This window comes from Camelus dromedarius, chromosome 23, assembly GCF_036321535.1.
Source record: "Camelus dromedarius isolate mCamDro1 chromosome 23, mCamDro1.pat, whole genome shotgun sequence".
In the NCBI taxonomy this organism is placed as follows: Eukaryota; Metazoa; Chordata; class Mammalia; order Artiodactyla; family Camelidae; genus Camelus; species Camelus dromedarius.
The window spans coordinates 27179974-27192146 of record NC_087458.1 but is presented as its reverse complement, the minus strand read 5'-3'; the positions used below and the strand labels follow the sequence as shown (position 1 = coordinate 27192146).

The 12173-nt window shown below is 47.3% G+C and overlaps 1 protein-coding gene across 1 annotated transcript in view; it reads right to left on the bottom strand.

The window, feature by feature from the left end:
• Positions 1–12173, bottom strand: part of LAMC1 (laminin subunit gamma 1) — a 119064-nt gene that overhangs the window by 33995 nt on the left and 72896 nt on the right. Inside the window, exons 2-4 of the mRNA XM_010988529.3 lie at positions 8328–8632; positions 4154–4284; positions 1571–1737 (exon numbers count right to left, since the gene is read on the bottom strand). Coding sequence (XP_010986831.3) covers positions 1571–1737; positions 4154–4284; positions 8328–8632 — 603 coding nt within the window. The remainder of the gene's footprint in view (positions 1–1570; positions 1738–4153; positions 4285–8327; positions 8633–12173) is intronic.

Here is a 12173-nt window from a genome sequence, read left to right as displayed (position 1 = left end):
TAGAAACTTGAATCACTGGCACCAAGAATTAGGGTGGTGTTAAGTAACTTTTAAAGCTCCCTTTCATTTCTTTAGTAGCTCCGTCTCTTTGTTTAAGCTTCCCTAGAGTATCTCGCCACCCGCACAGCCCATCGCACCTACATGGTCTGGTGCCTGGAAACCATGAGGACGAACAGTTCCCACAGCTGCACTGCCCTAACCCACCATTAGAGCAGGTGCCGTGGCTCCCACCCCAGCTGGTAAGAGGGAGGCAGCTGTCGTTTTTCCTTCCCTAGCCCCAGTATCCTGACATACGCCAGAAACTGCACGCTTTGAGGGGTCACGGTGCTGAAGGGACCAAAGAGGAAAGCAAACTGGCTTAGCTCCTCATCAAAGCCCGTTAGCTGCTGTATTCAGTTCATTTGCTAATGAGAAGCTGGCAATGTTACACCTGTTTTTCCCATGATGTTCCCATGATGTTTCTGGACAGACTCAAAATATGACATCATTAAGCAGATTACTTTCCAAGCACACGTGTACATTTATGTAAATGTCACATCTCAGGAGTATTTCATTCTTTCTTTTATCAGCATTTATCACGAAGCTTCCAACAGTGGATACTACAGTTCAGTAAAAGAATTAAAGATTCAAGGAAGTGCTTAGGAATGCCAGGGGAGGCTATAAAATTTATCTTAAAATCAGGGATTTGTTAAGAAAAGAAGAGATGAACGAGAAAATCTGCTGTAGGAAGCTCGTGGAAACAGTCATGAGTCAAGATGCTGGTCCTTTCTCCAGGTTTCTGTCAATAATTCCTGCAAGTTCAGAGTGTCTTCCTCCTTATTCCCTTTATAACCAGGAGAGTGTGATGAGGAATATTTATAAGGACTTAAGAAAATTACAGATGCTTTATTTTTAAGTCCTTGGCAAATCATGATGACATGGTTTCACAGTTTTTCTCCTGAGACTCCTCTCTCTTCAGAATAAACCAAGATATTATGAAGGAATACACGCGGCGTACTATTTTTCATTTTACCCTTTCCTAGGAACACTAGGCTCTGCTCTTCCTCTCAAAGCCACCCACCTCTGCATGACGGAAGGGGGAAAACCCTCCCCCGCTGTGCTCTTCAGTGAGATAAAGAAAAAGTAACTTTGATAAATAATCTTTTGAAGGCAGTCTTGGTCTAGAACTCATCATACTTGACGCGTGTGAATCAACAACCTGGTTGCTTGAGTAAATGAGCATCGGTAGGAAGAAGAGGATTTTAAAAAAGGGCAACAAAGACAAGACTAGAGACACTGTACTGTAGAGCAGGCTACACCGGCCCGGGGTTTGGATCTAAGCAAAAGGCTGAACCTTGAAGATGCTGCTCCCTTCTCTGTGATGCGTTTTCAAGAAGAAAATATAAAACCAGCAGTTTATGTTTATGGACAGTTGCATGCAGCTTGTTGTTCTATGCTCTCAAATTATGGAAGAAGCACTGCCTTTCAGACTTTTCGTTTCAGGGAGGAATCAAAGGAAGTCACCCACTCCTTCTCCCACCCCTGGACATCCTCAAGACAATCTAGCAGGTGGACGCCAAGGGGCACTCACGCAGGCATTCGCTGGCACTCTCGGCAGTCGCCCTCCTCCAGGGCCGGTCATTGAAGAAGGGGAGACACTTTTCACAGTCCACCCCGTAAGTGTTATGTTTGCAGTTACACACCAGCTTGTCAAACTCGTTCTTCACACACTCACTTGCGTGTCCGTTACACTTACACCTGAGGAGAGAAGAGACACTCAAAAGAATGAAACAAACAAACAAAAAGAATGAAACAGCTATAAAGTCCCAGAAATGAACACAGAAAAAGGCTGTACATCAGAACGGTTTTGAGTTTACCATTCAGAACTGGAAACTGACAAGATTAAGTAGTGGTTGTGTGTTTTCCTATATGAAGAAAAATTAAACAAGACCAAAAAAAGGTAGCTTCATTTAACAAGGGACGGGGCATGAACCAGACATGAGAAGCAAGTCCCTAAGGTCACCTGTAGGATCACATCCTGAAGTGCAATGTGTGTCTCCAGAGGCAGCCAGGGGCGGTGGTTAGGAAGCATGGACTCCGAGGCCAGGCTGCCTGGGTCTGAAACCCTGTGCTGTGACTGACTGAAGTGACTTAGCCTCTGCGCCTTACCTGTAGACCTGACATGACGGGAATGTCTATTTCAGAGTTACTGAGAAGATCAAGAGCTTGCTCTGGTTTATGTGCCTAGGACTGCACGGGCATATGACAAGCCAGGAAATGTCAGCAGTTATCTGCCATCATGATACTACAGTGTTCTGATCTGAGGGTATATCACCGCCATGTGGATCTCTGGCAGACTGATAATCCCTCCGGTTGTCTGGGGCGAGAATCCTTGGGGGATCCCCCAGATGCAGGTACCACCATACACCACAGACGCGTGGAAATCCCCATGCGCTCCGGATGCAATTTTAAAAGGGACTGTTTCTTTACTTTCCTTTTCTGATATTTCATTGTTAGTGCAAAGAAATGCCACTGATTTCTGTATGTTGATCTTGTATCCTGCTACCTTGCCGAATTCTTTTATCAGCTCTAGTAGTTTCTGTGTGGAGCCTTTAGGGATTTCTATATATAGCATCATGACATCCACATATAATGACAGTTTTACCTCTTCTCTTCCAATTTGGGTCCCTTTTATTTCTTTTTCTTGTCCGATTGCTATGGCTAGGACTTCCACCACTATATTGGATAGAAGTGGTGAGAGTGGGCATCCTTGTCTTGTTCCGTGAGGATTTCAGGGCGAAGGCTTGCAGCTTTCCACCACTGAGTGTTATGCTGGCTGCAGGTTTGTCATAAATAGCTTTTATTATGTTGAGATACTAACATGCACTCTGATGTACTGCCGTTTCCCTCACCTGCCTCTGTACAGACAGCAATCAGTTCCACAGCTTCAACTACCATCTAACAGCACACTCAAATCCTCCCCAAACATCCATGGTGGACCAGGATGAACCCGAAATCTGTATCTCTGGCTCTCACCTTTCTTCCAAGCTCCCGTCCTTGACTGCTGCACACATTTAGATATCCTCCAAGCCCTAAAGCTTTACATTCTGCAGCTAAGCTCACCATCTCCCCAAATGAGCTTACCTTCCTGATTTACTCTGCTGATGGTGCCACCACTTTCCTGATCCCTAAACCTTAAAATCATCTTTGACTGAAGTTCTAATTATTCTCCCTTCACAATAAAATGCACCTAAGTGTTCCTTTCCATTCTGCTGTCACCACCCTAGTGTCAGATATTTGTCACCCCACAACTAGATCACAGCATGACAACAGGAATATAAATTCTCTTGATCGTGTTCCACCTTCACCTTGTCTGCTGCTAATCTTCCTAAACTACCGTTTTAATACCAAAGCCCTACTGCAGAAAAGTACATGGCGTCACACTGGGCACAGTTTCCGTCAGCTTTCACTACGCCTCAGCCCCTCACCAGCAAAAATAATGTTCCTGCTCTTGAGACCTCACAGCCTAGTAACACAAGGGGAGGCAAGCCCAAGGTCCCTGGCCTGCTGTCTGCGGTCTGCGACTGCCAGACTTCCTCGCTGGTTTACAGCTCTGCAAATTCATGTAAGATTTTCCTGAAGTCAAGAAGGTTTGGACTCTTCTAACGTTATGTTTTGGTCATGACATGCTCATCTTTCTGCACCAAACCTCACTGTCCTCCCTCCTTATCTAAATCCTACCCATTCTTCAAGACCCAGCTTAGATCCTGTCTGCTTCTCTAACCAGACATTCTGTGATGTTCTTGGACACATGGCCTCTTTTAATCTAAAATACTATGACTGTACTAGTATTTAACTTTTCACACACTCATGCATCGCCTGCCCCGTTCATTCATCTGTAGGATCCTGGAAGGTCAGGTCCTTCTCAGCAGGTGACTGTCAGTCTTACACTTCCTCGGTAGCTTCACAGTGCCTATCACAAAGCTTTGCACTTAAATGCTCAATAAGAATTCACTAAGTGTGTTGACTGGACAAGGTTTTAGAAAACCTAATTACTTTGTCTCCAGGATAATGTGGTCTAACAACATTACTAATATGGTTGTTAACAAGATGCTACATTCACTTCTAAACCAAAGCTCCAAACACTTCGAAGGTTATTTAATGGTTTACTTACCTACCACCCACAGCAAAATCAGAGATTGCATAATAATAGGATTTGAGAACTTTGGGGTCGTTAAACACTTCATCTCCAAAAGTGTTCAGGCGATTGAGAGTTACTCTGATGTCAGTGGCAGTAACCCATTCCTGCCAGGAAACAAAAACACAGAAAAGGGAGATAAAGGCACTGAAGAGCAGAGATATAAATGTGCCATAATCTTCTAAGCAGCTAGGGTATCATTTAACTTATACCCTCTTGTGGCGTGAAATCTATTCTAACACTCGAGGACTCCTTTAGCTTCCTAATATTTTCCTCCTTCTTGACTCTTCCTTTCTGTGATCTAAGTTTGTTACTTCACCACTCAGAGCCCTCCCCGAGGCAGGAATAATACTAGTTTCCTCACAAGGTTACAGAGAGACTGAAATGAAATACACTTTTATTTATTTTTTTAATTAAAAAAATTCAGGGGGGATGTAATTAGGTTCATCTATTTATTTATTACTTTTGATAGAGGTACCGGTGAAATAGACTTTTTAAAAATTTTTATTATTCTTAAAATTTTTTTAGACATATACTTTTAAATGCTTAACATGCATTAGGTCCTCAATGCACATGTCCCACCTCCCCACTCTGAGTCCACACCCCAAAGCCAGTCACGAGACGCCATCAGAGGACGTGCAGTGTCACAACTGTCATACGCTGGTCACTGCTTCCTCCTGCCGGTTCCATACCACCTCCCCCTCCACTTCCAGTCCACTCCCGACAGAGCTGGGAGACACACCCAAGTACGAAGCAATAAATCATTACGCTGGCCTGAACCAACGAGGCGCACTCTTGGTCTTGACTCCGCCCACAATGTCACTTCTCGCGAGACCTTCCCTGGCCGCCCTATGTAAAACCACCCTCCCTGCAACCCCCTGTTCCCCTTCCCTGTTTAAGTCGCCTGCTTCCATCGGCACTACCCCCCAACCCACCACCACCTGATTAGAAGCCCCACAGGGGAGCAATTTTTTGTTTCGTTCATCGCAGTTTGACTAGTGCTTAGCATATGCCTGGTGCTCGCGTGACGTCTGCCAAGCCAATGAACAAATCTGAACTACTGGCCAAATCGGTAGGTGTGCCCCGATGGCAAAGGACAAGAAGGAAGGCTGGGCCATCTTCCCCTGGGTTCTGTGAGATCCAAGCACTTAGAATACACGCCCTTTCACTGAGCTAATTTCAGTCAGACGTTTACATCTGCGGTAGATTGTCATAATAATGATCCCAATGAATCAGGACTGCCAGTGTCCACACCCCGTGCAGTCCCTTTCCACGCTGATTCTAGGCTTGGGGGTGTGACTTACGGGCCAAGGAGACATCAGCAGAAGTGACAAGCAGAGGCTTGATAAGCACTTGTGCCCTGGGACTCACCCTCCTGGAAAACTTCCACCATCACATAAGGAAGCCTAGTCTCGTCCCCTCGGGGATGTAAGACCACAGGGAGAGAGAGAAAAACCCAGCTCCCAGCTGACCTGCCAGGGAGTGAGCCCAGGCCATCACAGAGTCATGAGAAACAATAAATCATGGTTGCTTAAAACCATTATGGTTTAGAGTGGTCTATTACACAGGGCCACCTAAAGACACCCTGCCCCCTTTAAGTCCTCTCCAGGGACTGCCTATCAGAATCGCCGACACGCAGAACAAGACAGCGCAGAGGCGGCCATCTGTGTTTTCAGAAGGCTTCACGTGAACCCGGGAGGCACACCCCTGACCAGGAGTCACTGCCCGCACCGTGCCAAACACCTGCACACAGAGCAACACCGGGAGCTCACAAGGGCTAATCTCCACGAAGCCTCCACGGACACTTAGAAAGGAGCAGAGATGACAATCTCACCGGACCCGCACTTGGGGCTCCAATGACAACGCCCACGCATGGCCACAATGTCAGGAACCTTTCAGCTCTGTAACGTAAACGGCTAGACACATCTCTGGGTTCAATGCTTACTGTACCTTCCACAGGCTTCCTCTCTATCACAGCTCTCCTTGAAACAAAAGCGTCTCAAGGGCCGAATCTAAGCCACACACCCTCCCTTTTTCATAATGGGCATCTTAAAAAGACTTTCTAGGCTTTCTAGATTTTTCTTAACTAGACTTTCTAGGTTTCGAATCCCAGTTCTGTCACTTAAAACTGTATGATTTGGGCAAGTGATTTGATATTTTCTAAGCCTCTGATTCTTCATCTGCAAAATGGAGATAATGAAAGTATCTACCTCACAGAGTTCTCTGGACAGTTAAACATGTTAAAGTATCTAAAAGGCCTAGAACAATACTTGTCACATTGCAGCACGTGATGGCAAGTGCTATAGTAAGTGCTAATATTCTTATAAACCACTACGTGTTTGGTGACATTCATATACCCTGAAACCAGGAAGGGGCTGCTCTCCCCATCCGGGAGACCACACACTCTAAAGGGAGGCAAAGGGGGCACTGGGGACAGAAGCCAACTGTCTCCGTCCTCACTGTCAGATCAGCTAACCCTCCTCAGCGACTGCGTATCAGGACCAGAGCTCTTACATCCAGAGACACATAATCAATGTTTCTGCATAACGATACCAACTGACCAAATCTACTACAGACGCTCACAGCCTTCTGCCACAGTTAGTCTTATGAGTTTCTGGGGGATGAGGAGTAACTAACATCAGAATTCCCAGAGCTGGAAGAACGCTGCAGGGCAGGCTGACAAGGCGTGCAGTTAGCAAAGGGGCCAGAAAGCCACGGTCACAGTGTCGCCTCACCACGTGTTCCTACTGACGATACTGTCCCCTCCCCAGGATAGTAAAACACAGCCATCTGTGTAGGAAGAATCAAAGCTAGAAAATGTGCGCTAGCTGATCAACTTAAAGAGTGTCTGTGGACCTCCTCTCCCCTAGGCAATCCACTCCCTGCTTTTCTATCGAAGTCGGTTATTCTTTCTGCCATTTATGTTGAACACATCTCACTGCCACTGAAAGAAAGATTCTTCTGAAAGGCCTGTGCAAACAGGCTGGATGCTCACCATAACCCTCAGAGTTTAATCAAGATTTACGATCTCCCAGCAAACTACAGAAATCCAGTGCAAATGAAGAACTGGACCCAGAGAGAAATACATTCTCATCCTGTCACTGTCCAAAGCCACAGGAGCAAATGAGAAAGAGAGTCCTTAAACATAAAAAGTCCCGAAGAGAAAGAATGAGAGGACACAAAGGCAGGAAGCCCAGAACAACAGGAGGACGCCTTACTTAGAAGTCATGCGCTTAGAAGCTTCTCACAAAATGCACACGGCATTTGCAAACCCACATCCAGTCTTTCTCGTCACGGTGAGTACAGGCTGCCCACATTTGGATGTTAACTTCAGCCACGTGACAGAAGCGTCTCCGGTTCTATGATAATGTGCTGAGTGTGGCGTGAGACTTATCAGCCTCTCCATAATCAAACAGCCAGAACATCAGAAAAGGTTCCAGACGTCTAAGTGATACAGAAAGATTCCAAATTATGGTGTATGAGGAATACACACACGGAACTCATGAAAAAGAGAAAGCTTTCATTCTTTCTTTTGTCACAGAGGGAAAAGTTTGCCACTGTCCTTAAAATGAATTTCTATCCTGTCACAAACACCAGTGCTCTAAGGTGACGAGGCGTTTTTATAGTGATTGACAACAGTGCCAGACAAACCCCAACAAAATTTCCTTGTACGATAATGAAGAAAGGCAGAGTTCTTAAACATCTTGCCTCAATTGTTTCCTCTTGCTAATATTAAAAAAAAAAAAAAATTTTGTCAAACCAAAGAAGAGGTAAGAAAGAATATGAAAAAACTGGGTTGATTCAAACACTCTCCTTTAAAAGGAAAGTCAGAAGCAAAATGTTTCCACCGCAAGTACAGAGACTCAAGTTAAAATTGTTCAGCACTTGAAAAAAATTGGTAAATTTACGTCCCAGGATACACATACAAGTGCATGAAAACGTAAGAACAAACATCACCTGGGCAGCGAGAACACGGTGACCTTCCTTCACTTACTAAGAGGACACGGGGGAGCAGAGCAAAGCCCGCTGCCTGTCTCCCACCCCTGGCCCTGACTTCAGCAGTGGGACCACAGGCCCCAGCACGGCGGTCTCCCTGCATCCTGCATGTGGAGGAGCTAACTGGCTACAACGTCGACTTCCAGGAGCCCACCTGCAGCACAGGGCTGTTGTCAAAGTTGTAGGCACTGGGCCTGCCTTCCAGGGTTGAGAAGGCCACGTTGCCCCCGGTGAGAGGGGAGATGTCGCTGAACTCGTCCGTGCACAAGGCCTGCTGCTCGTCCCCGCCCGTCCGGATGAAGCCGCGGCTGGCCTTGGCGTAGGTGCTCTCGCAGGAGCCGCTGTAGTACTGGTACGGGACCCAGGGGCCGTCCTCCCGCGTGCGCTTGTAGATGGCGAAGCTCTCCGGACGGCTGGTGTGGAACTTGAGGCGCACGTATGTGATGTCGAAAGCCTTTCCTGTGGGACAAACACATCAGAGTTCCTAAGTCATGTGCATGAAGCAAAGAAACAGGATACGAACCACCCGTGCACACTGGACCAGGAAGGTGCCACGACACACAGGAGCACACGACACACTGGCTGTGCCCCGTGGGCTATGCGAGGCCTGGAAACGGTGCACGCTTTCCCGTAGAAATGACAAGTTACAGTGGGTTCATAAGCTGGCTCGGAAAAGCCTGTTTACGATGTGTGTTGTTGAAATTTTGTTTGCCGTGAAAAACGGTAGCATGTGTTCGGTCTGCACTTCCATTGTTAAAAAGAAAAGTGGATGAAAAGGTGCATTTATTCTTAATGCTGCTGCTTCAGCAAAAGCTCACTCAACAGATAGAAAGTATCTGCTGGCTTTCTAATGAGTCCTCTGGGCACTTCCAAGATTTTTAAAAACCCATTTTTTCAACTCATTGTGACGTCACTTCTTGATGCAGGAAGAATGTCTTCAGTATTCTTCCTCTCATTTACCGGCTAAGAAAGAGCATCTGAGAAAGAGTAAAGGACAGTGACTGAGAGATGGGGCAGGGAGCAGAGGAGGAAAGAAAAAAAGAAAAAATCCTGCAGTAGTTGAACAAAGAGATGAAAGAGAGAGACGAGAAAGGCAGTTTAAAGAAACTGTGCTCAAAACAGCATCTATGAGCGCTGAGCAGGGAATGACAGCAAAGGGGGGGGGGGCAGCCAGCGGGCTGTCGTCCCCCCGGAAGAAGAGCCACCGGATCAGATGCTCCCTGCGGCAGCCAGAGCACAGAGCAGAGACGGCGGGGCAGCATGGTTGTCAGTCAGCATGCTTTCAGGTGGGTAAAAAAGATAACGTGCAGCTGTTTTTAATCATCATTCACTCATATATTGGGTCTTTCTATCGCTGACAATGTCTACACTTTGCCATTTCTACGCTACAGTAAAGATCACCGTTTGTCAACAGGTGTTTACTGGGCACAACTACATGCTAAGCCCCATGCTGTAAACTTTGGGGGGCAGGGTGTGTTAGACATAAGGGGTCCTTGAACTCAACGAGATTATAGTCTCTCCTGCCCAAGTGAATTACCTTCAAGGAAGAACCACCATCCAAGTGCACAGAAGAGGAACTCCTGCACGGGGCCATTCTCACTTCCTCACACCCACCCATCCCCAGGGGAGAAGGCGGGGTGCTCACGTGTGGCCTGGAATCTCCTGAGCGCTCTCCTCACTGCCCACCTGAGTCCCCTCTCCTCTCCTCCACTCCTTAATGCAAGACAGCACCTCTGGCTCTGTGCAGGGGGGGCTGCTGCTGCCCCGCTACTGGATCTGAGACTAAGTGGGTGAGTTCAGTTGGGGTGGGGGTGGGAGCAGAAAGCCCATGTAAGCCACGTGCCCAGGCTCTGTTCTTCAACCCAGTTTTAGCTCTAACACACCTGATATGATCAGCCATACCTGCCTCTATTTCACAGCTGGTCCAGATCATAAACAAGGGGTTTGATGAACTGTCCCCCTATTCATGAAACACACTCACACACATAAGGTCTTGAACATAAAGGTGTACGGTATGATGGAAAGAACACAGGGCTGGGCACTGTGAGACCCAAATTCAGATCCTCGTTCTTTCAATGGCTAGCTGCGTGACTTCTGCTCCATCAGCTTCTCCTCCGTGAAAATGAGGGTGATTACCCCTGAGTCACCAATCTCCAAGAGTGGTTGGAAGGGCAAACTAAGATCCTACATTTATTTAATTAATTCTAGAACTCTGTACAAATACAAGGCACTATGATAGGAGGGTTCAGAAGAAAATTCCTCAACTAGGACTCTGAGTATGTTCACACATAAGTGCCTGATTGTACAAGGGACCACCTGCTACAGCTGCCAAAGAATGTAACACCAATCTGGATCTCCTTCCTACGATGCAGCACGATGCTCTGGCTGGACACGAGTCATGCAAATACAGCTCAGAACCCTCCTGTAAAAAGTACGCAAATGTATCTCTTTACTGTGTCGAAGATGTAAGGACATCACCTTTGAATGAGGGCGAGGCTATAACGCAGTATGTGTGGCATTCCAGAGACTATCTGAAACATTCTGGGATAATAAAACAATTCTGTTTCACTCTGAGTAGGTGGCTCGGGATGTTCAAAGGCTTACACGCTAATCTGTGGATTACAGATTACCTCTGCTTTTCTATTCTCTGCCTACACTTCGGCCATCTCATTGTTCTTTAGCAACCCAGCCGACAGGCGAATGGATCAAAGGTGAGAAGGGGAAATGGATCAGGGTATCCTGTGTCCCAGACCAACATCTGCATCACAAAGCCACACTCTGAAAGAAACAGGCATCTGTGGTCACTCGCTGTTGGCACAGACACGGAGTGATGGGCGTCAGAACATCAGGAAAGCAACTCTGCTCGTGTGAAACTCTGAAGCAGCCTAGCCTGCTGGTCCTGGCCCTTCACCACGCCTCGTTGTTCATAGCTGCCTTTTTCACGCTAACCCACAGCTACAGCTGAGAGAGGAAAAGGGCTCCGTGGCAGTCTGTAAAGGCAGCTCACACGCCCCACAAAAGGTGGCCATGTGCGTGGCCTTCAGAGTTGCAGTCAATCCAGCAGTGGACACAGATCACTGCAATTTCGCGTGAGGACCACTATGATAGGGGAAGGCCATGATGTTTTGGGAGCATGGAGGAAAGTCACCTAACCTAGATTTGTGAGGTCAAGAAACATGTTCTAGAGGAAGTGACACCTAAATCCAAGACCTGAGCAAAGCAGAGGAATCAGCTAAGGCAACAGAGGTCAGCTGTCCAGGCAGATGGAACAGCATGTACGAAAGCCCCGAGGACACGGAGGAGTGGCCACTGGAGGAGTCAGAGCTGTGCAGCGTGGTCAGAACTGGAGAGGAGGGGTGGCAGACGAGCCAGAGGGCAAGCAGGGACAGCAGGCCTGAGCCCGCATCGAACAGCAGCTTCACGTCCCCAGGCTGATGGCAAGTCCCTGAAGGACTCACGGCAGGAAAGGCATGAGGAGGTCTGGTTTCTAGAAAGATCAGCCTGGCTATTGTGTGGAGATGAGACGGGACAGGACTAAAGGCGGGGAGAACAGTTAGGACGATGGGGCAGTAATTCTGGCCAGCAGTGGCTGAACTCAGAGCAGGGACTGCTGGACTGGAGGGAAATGCATGGACCGCGGCGAGACGCAGTTATCAGACTGCCACAGTCATCTGGTAACTGACCGCGGGGCTGGGCCAGCGGGAGTCACTTCCGAAAGGCTTCTTTACTTCTCCCCTATTGGCATTCTGCTTCACTGTCAAAGCTTCTTTTACTCATTCCACAAGTGGAACAATTAAGAATAACATTCGGTTTTCTAGTTTAAAAAAATCAACCAGAGAGAAGTACCATGCACTGAAATTGAGAACAAAGGAGGTTAAGCAGGCCTGGAGGCAGGAGTGGAGGGCAGGATGGGGGCGTGACTTTGATTTTGGACACACAAGTTTTCAGGTGTCTGTGGTCATCTGGACAAGAAAAAGTGTCTAGTATGCAGTTGGATGTG